The 17,559-nt window shown below is 37.1% G+C and overlaps 1 protein-coding gene across 2 annotated transcripts in view; it reads right to left on the reverse strand.

Annotated features, from left to right (window-relative positions):
• Nucleotides 1-937: 937 nt before the first annotated feature.
• ERICH3 (glutamate rich 3) overlaps nucleotides 938-17,559 on the reverse strand; it is a 147,072-nt gene continuing 130,450 nt past the window's right edge. For both annotated transcript variants that reach the window (XM_066376572.1, XM_066376573.1), the window contains 3 exons: nucleotides 10,368-10,487; nucleotides 4,309-6,590; nucleotides 938-3,400 (listed from right to left, as the gene is read on the reverse strand). In XM_066376572.1, the coding sequence (XP_066232669.1) occupies nucleotides 4,327-6,590; nucleotides 10,368-10,487 (2,384 nt within the window). In that variant the 3' untranslated portion in view covers nucleotides 938-3,400; nucleotides 4,309-4,326. The remainder of the gene's footprint in view (nucleotides 3,401-4,308; nucleotides 6,591-10,367; nucleotides 10,488-17,559) is intronic.

The following is a 17,559-nucleotide window of genomic DNA, read 5'->3' on the forward strand; positions in this document are numbered from 1 at the left end:
TCCTAATTAAAAAAAATGGAGTGTTGCATCACTCCAAAATATTATAAGAATTGCAAAGATTATTAAACAATCTTAGACTTCTGGAGGAATTTCAAAAGAAATGTGCATTCTCAAATATCCAGCACTTTATCTTACAGAGTTTATGTTTCCTGTTATTTTAAAGAGCAGAGTTTTCCTGTCACAGGGCATGATCTAAGGAAAGAAAAACTTAGGGGGAAAAAGGGTGAATTTGAGAGCGACTTTTAAAGAATTCTAGCTGTATTTATTTCATGTTCTCTTGTACCTTTTACTGATGGCCATGGTGACAGGAACTTCTTTTAAATGACACAATCAGGTGGCATAGAAGACTAGAAGGAAATATTACCTGAGGTCACAAGTGGCCTCTCCTGGCTGTCCTTGAAGCTGTTGGACTATTTAATTTACTAGGTGAATTTTCTTAAAGCTTTCTTTTTTTCTCTCAATCATTTTCTAAGGGCAATAACTAATAACTGTGGCAAATTATTAATCTTAGAGGTGTTAAGAAATTCAACTATACTTAAAATTTACAACACAAAAGTGCATAGAGCCATAGAAAAGGCTTCACTCAAGAAATTTAAGGAGCCTAATTCTCCCTACCTCTTTGGTTGTCTATTTTTTTTCTTGAATTATTTAAATAATTTACTGTGTTCTTTGATTGACAGTAGCTGGAAATATAACCCTCTTTTTGCTGATGCAGGATATATTAATGAGATTTAATCTTTGCCCTTCTATGGTAACCCGCTGTACCATTTAAAAAAATTTTTGTGTCAACATACCAGCAGAAAGAAGTTCAAGAGAACAAGAAATAAATATAGCTAGAATTCTTTAAAACCATTCTCAAACTCACTCTTTCTTTTCTTTGTTTTGCCTTAGAAAGGAGTGTATGTGAAGTTTGGAATAAGAAGACCTGAGACTGACCATGATTTTAAACAAGCCACTTAACTTTATTGAACTTCTGTATACATGCCTATGAACTGCTGATAACAATTTTCTTCTGTATGATCCCACATATGTGAAAGACATATATGAATGCAGACAGTGTGAACACATATAGTCAAAATACAGTCCAATGAAACTAATTCTCTCCATTCTGCTTTATAGAGTTTAAAATTTGTAAGAAAAGAACAAAAAAGATTTTAAAATTCTGGTCTTTTTTATGAAGAACTATTTAGATATCTTATCTGTAAACATATAGTTTATTTATGATTTTAATAATAAAACTAGGAAAAATTAGTTCAGTAGAAATACAAATAATTTTTATCAACATAAGATTTGCAAAGAAAGACTTTATTTAGTCAAACTAACAACACTGAATTTCACAGTTAAACCCTCATGCACATTGTAGAATCATCTTACAGAATGTTTTAATGGAATGTGGTAAATATAAAAATAACCTGATGCAATTTCCATTTAACACATTGTACAAAACTCTTTCTTCAATGAAATTAACAAGCTTATAACCTTTTTTTATAAGGTACTATGTTTTCAAAGTGCTCAGTAGCATTGAGGTTGAGATCAATGAACAAACACTGTACAGTTCCATAGGAATGCAGCTCAGTAATGAATGAAATCATATATAATGTGGATAAAATTCACTTAGAAAACAAAGGAGATCTATGACATGCCATGAGTGACACATCCTTAATGGTGGGGTTGAATGACTTCATGTATACATCATTACAGTCTTAATAAAAATGAGTTTAAAATTGAATGCATCATTTTTACATTGAGTACCCTTTCTTAAGAGAGAGAAAGAAAAATAGAGTGACAGAAAAAGAAAGATAGAAATAGACAAAGTTCACAATGCTTCTACAATCCGTTTTTGACTAAGACTAATCTTTAGTACAATCAATAGTACAAGACAGCAATTTTCAGATTTTATAGTACATTAGGATTATCTGAAGGGCTTGTTAAAACCACCAATTGCTTGACCCCACCCATAGTTTCCAATTCGATAGATATGAGGGCAGAAATGAGTATTTGGGACACTTCCAAGTGATGCTGATATGCTGATTACATTTTGAGAACCACTGTAGGCAGTCAGTATGGATTATATGATGACTTAGGGCAGCAGTTTTTGATTTTGGCTACCTAGTAGAATCAACGGGATGTAAAAACAAAACAAAACAAAATAAAAACTGATGCCTACAACCATCTAAAACTAATTAAATCTGAACCTTTGCAGTGGAACCAGGGGTTAAATCAGTCATACATTCATGACAATATTTTCTGAAAATCTAATGTGTAATTCAGCTGGAAAATTACAGCTTCAGGAAATTTTCATTCAACTTCCCATGTGGAGAAAATATAGCCAAACATATGTGCCCTTTGGAGTGCTGGTATATATGAACAAAGATATCTTCAAAGAAGTCAAAATCCCCAGTAGGCACACTGATACACAACTATTTCTAGCAATATCAGGGAGTAATTTAAAGAGTGATTGTGACTGTTTATTTACAATGCACTTCAAGGTTAGTTCACGGGTTTGAAATAACAGAACTTGGAAAGGTGAGCAGCAGGCTAATTTAATCTAAGTTTCTTTTCCATTGAATGACATCAAATAGTCTAGCGTCTAGAATGTTGGTATATGTGCTAATGTGCAACGTTTAGCTGCTATAATTATTGTTACTCATTTTACTAAATTATTTAATACTACAATTAAAATTTGAGTAGCCCCCCAAATAAGGCCCTCAGGGGCAAAATGCCACAAGTATTCATCACTAAACTATCTCAGAAAGCAAAATTATAGAAACACATACACACACACAAACCAAAGGACATTTTGGAATAATATTTCCATTTTAAATTGTTCTTCTGGCATAAATAGAAGGAATGGATATCTGTAAATGACTGAACATACCCAGGAATCATTTTACAGGTCTGGAGCAATCTCTAGTATTGAGTATACATGGAAGGACCTTTAGAACTTATTCTCACAAACCAAGTCATTCAAGCCCCAAGCGACAGATATTTAAATAAAACTCTCATGCATACAACTGGGATTAATATTTGACTATTAATAAAAAAGAATTTAAACAAACCCCGATGTCAGGACTGGGCCTTTCAGGAGATTTTTGTTAAAAGTAAAGCATTTGAATGCTCTCAATTTGATTTGAATATTGACATCTTGGCTATGTTGAATATGTAACAGCTTTAGAGTCTTCCATTAGGGACCACTGCCCAGAAGGAGGGTCCCACAGAGCTGTCAGGTATTCTCAAGGTTCCTAATGTGCTTCGACCATCACTGACAGACTGGGAACTGCTCAAACAGGCACAGTGTGTTTTTTTTTAACAAAAAGATAATATTCTGAAGTCTGGCCAAGATGCTTGGGTGAGTCTTTCTTCATTCTTTAATTCTTCCAGAAGACATCTTTAAAATATCCTAAAAAATAATAAAAGAAAGATAGTAGAATTATGAATATGATCACTCAGAGTAGTAGAAACTGGGGCACTAAAGATAGGAGGGCATCAAGGAAACAGCAGGTAAACAAGGCAGTGCTAAAAATAATGTTGGTCTTTTGTGACCATCTTTAATATTTTACATATATTTTTTGTATAAAGGTGGGCAAAAGTCGTTTACAGTTGTGAGTATGTGAAACAGAGGGAACTGCAAAAAATGTGTAAATCAGGAAAACCAGCAATTCGAGCACTTACAAGCCTGTACTTAAGTGCAGTGTGCCATTGTGGCATTTTTCTGAATTAAGAAAGCCATTGTAATAATCATAATTTGCATGTCTTTCCATACAAACAATTGGAAACCTACATTTGACCACCCTTGTATATTTTTATACTTTTAATATATTTTTGGCTATGTATGTATACATACATATATATTAAACTTCAGAAAACTGCAGAAATGAGGGCATAGAGCCCATTTAAATGCAAATGTCCACAACCCGTCCTTTAAACACTAAAAGGGAGATGAATTCTGGAAAAGAGGTTGCGTCTTTCCTTTGGTGGTATGTCCCTGTGGCCTCTTCTCCTTTGTATTGCACTTTCTGGACCCTGTTAGGGAGATAGGGGTCCCACTGCTTCAGAGCTATGCTTACAAAGACAGAGGATGTCACTTTGAGTTGCAGAGGGAATAGCAGTGGGTCCCTGTGTCTGCTTTGGCCCCACCTCTATTTCACTCAGCCCTGTCTTGATGGGCTGAGTGTTAAGCAGCACAGAACTGAAGCCTGTGTACCTCTGTGTCTCCAAGGACTAATAACAGAATGAGCCAGTTGGGAGAGGAGAGGACCCCAGGTCGGGTATATGTTTAATCCTGCAACAGATCAGGTCTAAACTCACCATCTGCCATGAAGTCTCTTAGGCCTCCTTGTTGTTCAGGAAAACAAGTGTGTTCTCCCTTTCTCTTTGCATTGAATGCTCTTGCTTCTCTTGGGTTTCAGGGCAATCAGCTTTTACTGGGAGCAGTTTCACATCCTGCAGACTCTCTCTACTCGGCTCTGACTCTCCCTCTTCAGATAACCCTAGTCTGAAATCTTCAGCCTCACCTGCCTCGAACCCCCCACCAAGGCTCCCATTCCTTGCCTCCTCTCCCAGGGATTCTGCCGGAGGACTGGTGCCAGCTTCCCCTCCCTTCCCTTCCAGGCCTGCAGGTTCCCTGGCCATAGCCTCTGACGCCCCAGTCATGGTCACCTCCTCCCTGCTCAGCGCTATTTCCTCTGCTGCCACCTTCTCTGCAGCTGCTGTTTTTCCTAGTAACTCATTCACTTTGTACCAAGTTTCCTCACCAGTCACATCTGAAAAGGAGGAGGCTGTATGTGCTTCTGTTTCTCCCTCAGCTGTCTTCAAATCTGCCAACACCCCTCTCTTCTCCTTGGCCATTTCTGCCGCTCCTCCTTCTGGGAGATCCTCCTCGGCTCCAACCACTCCTCCTTGCGCGCCCCCATCCCCCTCTGCAGGCCCATTCTCCATCACTAATGTCCCCAGAGTGGACTCTCTACCGGCCTCCTCCTCCTCGGAGTCCTCATCTATCACTTCTTCACTTGATTTTCCTGCCATCGTATTATCTCCCTCAGTAACATCTTCTTGGGTCACTGCCGTGGCCGCCACTTTTCGTCGCACTTGTAAAGACCCTTCGTTTTCCCTCCTTTCCGGTCCTGCACGGCCATCTTGATCTTTGGCTGCACGCTCCCAGGCCTCACCTGTGGCTGGGACTGTCACCTGGGCGGCCCGTGCCCGTCCTGCTGGGTCACTGTCCGGAGCTCCTGACACACCGTCTCCCGGGGGGCCGGGCCCCGGGTCGCGCGCTGAGGGCGCCACGTGCTCCCTGCGCTGCGGCTCCGCTCGGCCGCGCTCCCTGTCTCCAGCTGCTCCCAGCCGTCCCCCTGCCCCCCCTGTCCTCACAGCTACGACGCTTCCCGGTGACTTTCCAAGTCCCGGCGCCGTTCCCAACACAGCCCGCCCCCTCCCTCCCGGCGGCGTCTCGCCGGGAGCTCCTGGGTCTGCGCCCCGTTCAGAGGCCACCGCGGCTGCTTCCTGCTCAGCGTCACGCTCCAGGCCACTTGGGGGGCCTCGCGTCCCTTCCTCGGGTCTTCCTTCCCTCACCGTGCCCCCCTCGCCCCCGGGAGGCCTTTGCTCTCCGTCTGAAGCGTCTCCATCCTGGAGGGCACTCGCCCTCGTCAGGCCTCCCCTCTCGGGGCCGCTTTGCCCCGGGGGTGCCTTGGGCCGCTGAGCTCCCGGCCTCTCTCCGGCTCCCCGGGCTATGTCCTCGGGCACCGCTTCTCCGCTGCCCTCGGCCTCGCCAGACTCGGCCTCCGCCTCCGCCCCCGCCCCGCTCTCCTCCTCCTCCCGAAAGCCCCGCGGCCTGCCCCGCGGAGCCCCGGCCCGGGCGGCCCCCGCCTGCTCAGCGGCCCCGGAGCTCAGAGCCGCCCTCCTTGCCCAGGCCGCTTCCTCTCCCCCGGTGACCCCTCTCTCGGAGGCGGCGTCTTCCTCGGGCCCCGTGGCCTCTAGGTCTATGGATGCTTCCTCTTCACTGCCCTCCACACCTGGCTTTGCAGACGCCGCCCCCCTGCCAGCCGCCCGTTCCTCAGCTCCTGCTTCCTCCGCCCGCACAGCCTCTGCCGGGGCTGCTGCCTCCCGGGTACGCCCTGGGCTCAGAGCGGCAGCCTGGCTTGCAAGCTCTGCCTTCGCACCGCGTTCACCTTCAGAGGCTGCCCTCTCTGTCTCCAGGGCTGTCTGTGTTTCAGGAGCCTCTCCTCCAGTCAGGCCTGCAGCTTTCCCCACTGGATTTACCCCCTCCCCGTCCAGCTGTCTATCCCCACTGGCCTCTGCCCGTGTTGCTAGGCCCTGAGGGCTCTCTCTTTCCTCTGGGAGCAGTTCTGCTAAAGCTGGCTGCTCTGCGGGTGGCTTCCACTCCCCCAAAGGAACCTCATCAAGCCCTGCTTTTCCCCACAGTGTTATGCCCCCTTTGTCTTCTACTGTGTTAGTGTCCCTGTGTTGGGGAACCTCCTCTTCTTCCACCGCTTCTTCCTTCTCCAGTGTGTACATTTCTGATGGAACTGGCTTGGATTCCTTATTTGAGTGGAGGGCCTTGCTTTCCTCCACCATGAAATTCTTGTTCGGTGCTATAAAATAAGGTTAGAAACAAGTGACTTCAATCAAAGTGCACAGGGAAGACATATTATATATAATAAAGGAGATATTTTATATGCTATTAAGGGCCCATTGATATTATGTAAAAACCATTTTTTCCATTCTATGATGACATTGACTATATATGATGAAAAGAAATGCTATTAAATGTAATGGATACATTGATACTAAAGAAAAATTGAATGTCATAAATGTTTTTAAAAAACCAAAAAACAAACAAAAACTCCATGTCTTAGAATAATAAAATCAATATCTTTCTGTCTCTGAGCGTGTGTCTCTCACACACACACACACGTGCATGTGCATACACAAACACAAATACCTCTCTATTTTCATTTGAAATATTAGAACCTGCAAAAAAATTATGCAGTAAGAAAAATGGAGGAGTATTTCATATTCTTAGAAATCATTGTTTCCAATAGCATCATAATAGGTCTATCCCCAGCCCATGTTTGTTATACTCACATGGGAATTTAGGAACACAACCATTACAAGTGTGAGATCATCATTATCCCATACATTATTCCTACATTTTAAACTACTATATCCAGATACAGTTATCAAACAACATTTTAACTCCAGGTAAGGCTTTTTAACTAAAGACACCAGTTTGTATTATAGGTCAGGATGCTTCTGATCTGTGTTCAGAAACTGATTTGCCTTTGGCAAAATAGGATCACAAAACAAGATAAGACTTTGTAGTCTTATAACCTTCTTGAAGTATTTCATAAATTCTCATCCAAAATTCCTTGGCTAATTGGGTATACTAGCTATCATACTTCAATAAATACAAGTTCAATATGTTTCTTAAAAAGCCTTCAAGTTGATTTATTATTTAACAAATACATGTATTTCTGTTGAAATGATCTACATAAAATAAATAAAGGCATGCCATACCACACCACCAAAGCATTTAAGTTTTCCCACTGCAAAATAATACTTTGGAAGATAAGAGCTTCTAAAATGGTTATCTTAATGACTTCTATCAATTTACATGTTTTCATTTATAGAAGACACTGGACTAGAGGCAATAAAATAAGTTATCATGCCAAGGTGTCAACCTCCAAATTATGTAAATCTGTATAGTAAGCAATTGTGTCTTTCTCATTTTTTCTTACTTGTTTGCCTTTTCGGCTAGCTGTTTCACCTCCTACCCGATTACCAACAATCTACCCGAAACTGAAAGCCCTGCCCTTATTCACTTCTCTCCCAGACTAGCCTGATACCCACCCAGGATGCTCTTAGCACTCCATTTTCTCTCCTAATACAAAACATGGACATCCTTTCTTGCATTCCCTTTGTCTCTTGTTTGCTATTACAAGAAATCATTTTGAAGTAAGGTAATAATAACTGATATTACATTTGCCTTGAAAAAGTGTATTTCAAAGGTAACTTTTGATGTCTTCCTTCAAAGGAATAACAGAAATTTCAGACCTAGCAATAGGGTTGGTGTTGACTTTCATAGCAGTTATTTACTAAATTATACGTAGAGGGTCCCAGAGAAAAATGGTGAACCAAATATTTACTCAGAGAACATGCATGTTCTCCTAAAAAAAAAAAAAAATGGTCCACTTTATTTTGTTACAGATTTCCTGATTTAGAACAAATTAATGAAAATGGTGAGAAACAATGTGTATCAAGTCTCTTTAATCATATATCTGTTATTCAAATTTCTACATGAAATATATTTAAAATTCAGCTGCGAAAGACATTTAAATAAAGTTCTATGTTTTGCTAAGCTGGCCTCTAAAATTATGTATTATTTAAAGACCATTCAGGAAAACAGGGGAATAAAATTTCCTACACACCATGTAATAATATATTGTGCCTAAATTCTAAGAGAGAAAGTACTAATGGCATCCAGCTGAGCTATTATATGAACACACACTGTTGGGGAGTCAGACATGACATTCCTGAAGCAAAGAAGAAAGAGTAATTGAAGCCCTTCTAAGAAAGATAAGTACGAAAATACAAGTTTTGGTTTTTTTTCATTTATTTTTTTATGGTAACCTGTGGGAAAGAACTGAATATAAGAGGCAGGCAATATTCACAAACAGAGATACTTTGATTTAGTGGAATGAGTGCATACTTGGCAGTCAGGCAGACCTGGGTGAGAATGCCAGCTCTGCCATGTGCTAGTTGTGTGAACCTGGGAAATAATCTTTCTTTAAGCCTTCATTCTCTATTATCCATAAGACAGAAATAGCAATGCTTGACTTAGAATTCTTGTGAAAGTGAATCATAAAATGATTAGCACAATGCCTGGCACACAGAAAGCCCTAACAAACCTTTCTTGCACATTTCTCTCCCACTGCTTACAATATATGTTCTTGCATTAATGCATTTGATCTAACAACTACTGTGCCTGCATTACAGGATGTGTGGAGACATCCTCTGTTTTAATACCCACTATACAAGATTTGGATTCTTTAAGCTCAGAGTCCTTGGTCTACAGCTCAGCACCCCACTGTGTGTTCAAATGTCACCTTGTCCTCTCCTCATTGCCAAGGAGAAGCTGGAGCTCAGAGAACCAGTATAAGTACAAATGTTTTGGTTACTGCTATTTTTTGTAAGTAATAAAGGTTTGTCTTTTTTCTCTGACCCAGGAGTCTTGTGTCTTCTGCTAGCATTCATGAAACCATGACTGGCTAACTTGTTTGCTTGAAAATAGCATATAGTCTCAAATACCTTACTGTGCTTGATGCTTGTCATTAAAAATTAAAGATGAGGGTAAAGTGACCATGTGGTAAATAAGAAGAATAACCCCCACCCCACCACATACAATCACATATATTCAAATCAGGGTATTTTTAAAAAAGTCACTCACTAAATATGGGAGTCCTAATTTCAAAGACACAGGATGTTTGACCAGATATATATGAGTCATGTCTGCTGGGTCACTCTAACTGGCACTATTGCATCTGGAATGCTCATCATCAAGAGCCCCCTTATATTCTGATGGCAATAAATTCTTCTCTAATTTAAAAAAATAGGAATTCAATTAAGTCATCATAAAATGTGCCTTGGCTCTCCATGTTTCCAATCCTCCTACCTGGTCATCTAACTGGTAATGAGGCTGTAAAGCAGGGACAGTCAACCTTTTTATACCTACCACCCACTTTTGTATCTCTGTTAGTAGTAAAATTTTCTAACCACCCACTGGTTCCACAGTAATGGTGATTTATAACGTAGGGAAGTAACTTTACTTTATAAAATGTATAAAGCAGAGTTACAGCAAGTTAAAGCATATAATAATAATTACTTACCAAGCACTTTATGTCGGATTTTTGCTAAGTTTGACAAAATAAATCTTTATAAAACAACTTACTATAGTTAAATCTATCTTTTTATTTATACGTTGGTTGTTCCACTTCCGCCCATCATGAAAGCTGGAACGCCCACTAGTGGGCAGTAGGGACCAGGTTCACTACCACTGCTGTAAAGTAAGACTAATCTGAAAATCCCTATCAATGTTTTTTTTTGTTGTTGTTTATTGTTTTTATAATCCAAAGTTGTTGGGGTTTTTTTATTCTAGACACCAATGTATTCAAAATATTAACATTCATATCTTTTATCAGCTTTAAATCTCCACTTAAGGCCCCTCAACCACCTCCTGCCATCACATTCATTAGTTGAAAAGAAAATAAAGCTGGAAGAGAAAACAAGAATGGAAAGATAAAAGGTAGAAATGGGGCTGTCTTTGGCAGAAGATTTCTGAAGGTTTTTCCTAGGTAATGACATGTCCTTACCTGTACGAGTCTCCAGCTCGGTCAAGTGCTTCTCGCCCTCATCTGTGCTGCTAAAACCAGACTCGGCATCATCCGGGCAGTGGCAGCCCAGTTCCACGGCTTCAGCTAATATCTGTCCAACTGATTGGAGATCATATGAAATACCAAAAGGTGTAACAACAGGTCATGGGAACATTGCTGAGCTATTTCACAGCGTTTCAGCAAATGAGTATAATTTAAAAGCATTCGAATTAAAATGTGAATTTGTTTCTTAAATCTGTTAAAATCAAACAGCTTCCAAACTATGATTTTTAAAAAGAAAAGACAATAGAAGATCATGAAGAAATCCATGCAAAAAATTACTTTCATTAAAAAGATGACAACAGCCAGAAGCAGTGACAGATTTACTAAAGCACATGCAATATAATGATTGAAAAGGAGTTTGGTTGTATTTTCCATTCTAAAAATGTGTGTTATGGCTTTTATAACACCAATCACCACTGCTCTTTTAAATTGCTCAAACTACCAGAGCTGATTATGAGTATTTCATCCATTAGTAGGTTTTAGTGATTTGACCTAACTACTCACTCCATGTGAACAGAGAAAACAAGCTATTGAATGATTTCTATAAGTTTGACAGTAAAAGATGTTGTAGAAATAAATTCCTGTTATCTGCAGCTTATTACTAGCACAAAACTTCAAGAAAACAAAGACCTAAGTTCAAGTCCCATCCACCATACTAACTGTGGCCCCTTGGGCAAGTTTTTGACTTAAACATAAACCTCAGATTACTTATCTGTCAAAAAGAGGTGTAACTATTCAACGATTTGGGGAAGATTAAGTACAGAAATTGGCAAAAGTAGGTTTACAGTTATGTGTACATGAAATATAGAGTTTATTCTTATATTATTATTAATTATTGTTTTATTTTCCATACAGACAACTGTAAACCTACTGCCCACCCATAAAGTAATATATGTGGATCATGCTTACCTTTCACTATTGGCAAGTGCCTAAGCCATGATAAACAATAGCCATAATAATGATGATGATGAGCATGGATATTATGCATAACATTACCCAATGTGGTATGATTCTAGGCAACACTGTAAACATCAATTTAGTTTGTCTTTAGTTTCCAACATGTCCTTGTTTACATCCCTTGCCTATGGTCTCATAACCCATGTCCCCAATTTCCTGATATCCACCATTATGCTCCTTTAAATAACACTAGATCTAGATCTGCCCTAAATAAGAACATGATATCAAAAGAAAGAATGTATCTCTAAAATACCTTTTCCTTCCTCTCTTCCTCTCTTCTTTCCTTCTTTTCTTCTTTCCTCCTCTTTTCCCCCTTCCTTCTCTCCTTCTCTTATTCCTTCCCTTCTTTCTTATTTTCTTCCCTCTCAGATATTCTGATTCATTCAAGGTACTTTGAGAAAAACAGAACTAGAATGTGGTCTCTTGTTTGGTTCTAGGTGAAATGCTAAGTTAGTTGCTTACTGATTCCTCTGTGTTTGGAAACAAATAGTGAAATATCTACCTTATGTGGCTTTTGGGGGAAAACGAAATGACCCGCCTATATTAATCATAAGAGAACAAAAATTGAAATGCAAAGAGATGTATCCAATAATTCAAATGTATTCCCTTTAAGTTTTTTTGAACATCAATTTTCCTCATTTATATAAGAAAAAGTCAAATAAAAAGATTTTTTTTATAATAGTTTGGAGATGACATTAACTTATAAAGATCAGGTTATAGTTGGGTTTGTTATAAAGTCAACCTTTATTTTTAGAACTTTATAAACATAGTATATATAAGTTAAATATGATCTTCCCCACTCTAATACTATGAACACTGTAACTAGAGCTTAAATAAGCAGTGTTTTAGGCCTTTTAGTACAAATCTATTTGGCTGACTGAGTATTAAAAAACCCAAGAATTGTTGGACAAGGGAATGGGAGGAAGTCTGATTTTGTAGCAATTATTCAAAGCTTCACTTTATCAGAGCAAAAAAAAACATATAAGATTTTTTTCCCAGTAGTCCATAAACTATAAAGAAATATGGTTCATGGTACAAATGTTAAATCATTATATTGTACAACTAAAATTAATATGTCATTAATACTGCAATAAAATTATTTAAAGAAATAAGGTTTACACTAATAATAAACAATAAAATAAACAATTGCAGCTATTGAAGCAAAAAAATTATTCTAAGAAGCCAAACAGTACTAGCATAATCTGAAAATGACAACTCACTCAGAACTGACAGTGATGCATGTAGTCCCTCTGTCTCAGGACTGCAATCACCACTTTCCCAGGTCTGCTGGCTTGCCCTGGTGGGTTACACTTTGGAAGTAGATGAAAGCCTGTACAGTGAGGTGTTGCCTGCTTCAGACTCAGCAAGAATGAGAGCCTGACCTAAACATCAAGGATTTCTTAGGTGTGAGACCAGAAAATGCCTCACTTGGTCATTTTTTTTCTCATATGTTCTTCTGAAACTGAACCTGAAAAACAAGAACTTGGCCAGTGTCTAACCTAAACTGTTTTCACCAACAGCAAGAGAGAACAGTGCATGCTGAGACTCCCAGGCCAGCAATGTGACACCGCAGCCTGTTCCCTCTAGTTAGCACTTTATTCCTCAAGGTTCCTCTCTTTTACCTCTCCACAAAGATGACCATAAAAAGCTAAGGTCATTGTCAGTTCGCACAGCTTTTGTAGCAAAATGGAAGAGACTCATATAGAGAATTTCCCAGAAAAGCATTTTTCCACTCAAAAGCTATAGGGTATTTTAAGATGTTTGTAACATACCAAAATATTTTTGTATTACAATGTTAGCTTTTCTATTATGAAACACATATTTTAAAATAATATATTCAGTATTTTCCCTAAATATAAAAGTAGTACATATTCAATACCTAAACTTGAAAAGATAAAAAGTACAAAGAAAATAAAACTTATCCTAATTTCACCAAGCAGAAAGAATTAGTAGTTAACATTTTTATGGATTTCTGAGTCTTTTTAAATTTGCTATTACTATAGATAGCATTTTGTATGCCATTTCATTCATATAGCAATATATTGTGACTATTTCTACATACCATTAAATAAACACAATTCTTCAATACTCACATAAAATGTTCTAATAAGATTTTAATAAAATTAGGTTAACCAGTTGCCTGATGTTGGATACTGAGTTATATTCTTTTGTGTATGTATGATTATAAAGCTATTTTAAAACCACTTATAATCATTTTAAATTTATTTTGGGCTTTCCCCTTAGGATAAGTTCCTGCATTGGAATTGTTAGGTCAAAGAGCATAATATTTTTAGAAGCTTTTGATATGTTTCTATGCATTCTTCATAAAAGGAAGTATCAATGAACAATTTTATCAATAATGATAAGAGACCTTATGTTGCTGTAGTGTTGGCAACAATGTCACAATTTCCATCAATTTTTTCGATATTTGACAATTCAATAATAGAAAAGTGGTGGCAAGGATATGCTTTTCCACATTAGTAGGCAAGCTTTCTAAATTCATACCCTCTCCTCTGTTTCTTTTGAAACAAAACTGATTTCATCTTAAAACATGCTAAGAATCTTGAGTAATTCAATATCAGAAGAAAGTTTAGCCAAGCACTTTTCACCTGAATTTTAAGAATGTAAAAATGCCATAAAAGCAGAGGAAAGATATATCCAAGTTTATTCCAAGGTCTTGGTCACCTTGAAAAACTATCCCTGTGCTTTGATCATTATTTGCGTAGCCAATCAATTATCTTCCCCAACAACTCACCATGACAAAATTCATGACTAACATCATCCACCTACACAGTAAAGATGTTCCTGTGTTGCCTTTGGCATTGAAACATGGCCCACAGGAACCCAGGATTAATTACAAACTCAAGATCACAGCTGTTCAGAGATAACAGTTGCAGAAAGCTAAAGTCTACCCTCCACACAGTGGTGACAATAATCTTTTCACAACTTTCAGTTCACAGCATTGCTATGCTGAAAATTTTACTATGGTTTCCTATCTCAGAATAAAATCCTCTCCATAAGATAAAATCTTCCCTCGAGCTTCCTCTTCAACCATTCTCTGGATTGTTCATTCTCCTCCCATCACATTGGCCTGTTATCCGAATCCTTTACCTAGCAACTATTCCCCCAAGTAGAGTCTTTGCATTTTCTGTTTCCTCCATTTCTTTCTTCAGATGAAAGAGTGGCTTACTTCTGCACTTCCTCAGGTCTCTGCTCAAATGTCCCCTCGTCAGAGAAGCTATCCTTAAAATAACACCCCTTCCTTAAACCATCACTCTATCCCCTCCCCCTAGATAGAGCCTACATACTCCATTATATGTTTATTTTCACTTGTTGGGCATCTCTCCCCCAAGAATATAAACCTTAATACAGTCAAGGATTTTGTTATGTTTACATGAAGAATGGTGTGGATTAAGTGGATACCCAACAAATATTTATTGACAGAAAAAAAAAAAAAAACCTTTTGGAACAAACAACTACATGCTTCTACATTTCATACCGAAATTGCATTTATAGTTTAATTTTTTAATTGATTTTTGGGGGGAGAGAGATGAGAAACATAACCCATAGTTGCTTCACTTTAGTTGTTCATTGATTGATACTCATACGTGCCCTGACCGAGGGCTCGAGCCAAGCCAGTGATCCCTTGTTCAAACCAGTGACCTTGGAATCATGTCATCCCAGTGCTCAACCAAGTGACCCCACATCCAAACTGGCAAGCCTGTACTCAAGCCAGGGACCTCAGTGTCTCACACTGGGTACCTCGTGTACTGGGTGAATGCTCTAGCCACTGTGTCACCACTGGTCAAGTCAGAAATTGCATTTAGACTGCAACTCATAATACATGGTTTTTCTGTTCTTTTATCAGGACCAATCAATCTCTCCTGCCTGCATGATGATACAATTGCACTTCACTTTAGTCATAACATTATTTAAGTTTGAATTACCTAGCCAAGCGCCATGACTTCTGATTCACATATAAAAGTATAAATTATCTACTTCTGTATATATTTTACATTATACAGTATATTACAATGCTCTATTCTTCATATTTTATTTATATTTATAATGTATAAATGATCTTAACTTCATAAATTAATACATCTGAATTGTTCCATCCTTAGAACATATTGCAAAGCTTGTATCATAATACATTAGGCAGCTTAAATTAAAAATAACAGAGAAAAATAATTACATTAAATGACACTGTGACCTATAATACAAAATTAACTCCCAAAGACACTATCTCATAGTAGCTAACAATTATAACCTTTTACATTATCTATTTCACTGCCTCCAACTCATCTTTTATATCAGTTTACTTGATTTTTAGGTAATTATCTAATTTTTAGACTAATTAAGTAAGCATAATTAAATAAGACATACAATAATTAGAAGGAAAATATCACTTTGTGTTTTGAACCTGAAAGGTAAAAGGCATTGAATGTAGTACTCTACTAATTTATTCCCTGCTATAATCTTAAGTGAAAATAATGCAGATTAAGTTACATTAGCTTAGACACAATAAAACACCATTAATTGTATATAATTTTAGCCTATAAACTTATTTTTAATATAATCACAGTTTTTATTCTATCTAGTTGAAAAATGATTAATTCAGCACCAAACAATATGAGAGATAATCTTTTATACATATCTCAGCTTCTATTTTATTTCATACTAAGGGAATAATCAGGAATCTAAATAACACATACACATTTCAATCTTCACTAGCCTTCTAGACTAATTTGTGTAAGATGTGTTTTGCAGCATAGTCATCTAAATGACCTTCATTTCAAGCATTTAACTTTGGTTCTATCCCTCTCTCCCTGAGCCATTTAACTGAAGCCTTTCTTTCTTAATTAGAAAGAAAAACTAGGCATCATCTCTTTGCTTGGCATTAATATCAATATAACCAACAATGAAAACATGACTTCATCAACATTATCTAAATTTTTTGTAGAAATGTTTATTACATAAAGGCCTTTGAGAATATTTATGACTTCTTTTATTCTATTAATTCAAATATTTACATATTTATTGCATTATTTCCTAGAGTATATTTTAAAATCTTCAGCACCCAACTGTTATAATCTGCTCATTCTTAGATTTTGATAGCAGTAATTTTTCTACATAATTCAGAATTTTTTTATGGCCTTTGTTTTCTTTTTACCTATTATTATCTTATTTTCCAGAGTAATTTATAATATCTGCCTCTGGGCCTTTGTAGCACAAAAATTTGTTCTTTTATGGAAGGTGGGCCATAGAACAAATATATCAGTTCTCATACAGAAGGGAAAACATTTTTTAAAGAAAAATTTTCAAAGTTAAAAATTCTAAGGTAATACAATAGACTAATACATTTAGTGAATAAGAACAAAGTATATTTATGTATGCTGATATAAAAAAATACCAAGAAATGGTTTAAGTGGAAAAATCAAGCTATAAAACAAATGTATCATATTTTCTTCTGTATATAAAAATAATATATGTGTATATATAATATGAATACATTTATATATGTATATATATTAAGAAAATTTTCTGGAATCATGTATAAAAAAACTGTTACCTACTGTTATTTCTCTGACTCTTGGGAAAGAGTAGAAGCTGGGTAAAAGAGACTTTAACTTTCATTTTATTCTCATCTATTCTTTATTATTTAAATTTTTCAACCAATCTTTTGCAAGAAAAGTTTTCTTTAGCAAAAACCTTAAAAATCTTTATAATCTTAGATTAAGAACTTATACTTTTTGCAACTGTGCTTCAGAAAATAATTATAAATTTGAAATTATCTTAAATAGTAAGGTACTAGAATACTATTAATAATAGTAAAAATAAGAAAAAATAAAATATTCAATAATAAGGGAATGATTAAATTATTAGAAAACAACAGCATGTAATAATAAACAGACATTAACCATTTATAATAATTACATAAAACAAAATGCTCATGGTATAAGTTTAAGAATAAAAAACAGTGTATATTGTATACAAGTGTGAAAACATAACTTTGTAAACACTAAGTTTAGAAATAAAAAACCTGACCAAATGTTGAAAGTGATTCTTTGTGTGATGAATGTATGGGTAATTTTTTTAAAAACTAGTTTACTCTACTTTCTAAATGTTATTTCATAAGCTGTTTATTAAAAAAAATGATAGACTCAGTACA

The sequence above is a fragment of the Saccopteryx leptura genome, chromosome 3 (genome assembly GCF_036850995.1).
Source record: "Saccopteryx leptura isolate mSacLep1 chromosome 3, mSacLep1_pri_phased_curated, whole genome shotgun sequence".
NCBI classification, from domain to species: Eukaryota; Metazoa; Chordata; class Mammalia; order Chiroptera; family Emballonuridae; genus Saccopteryx; species Saccopteryx leptura.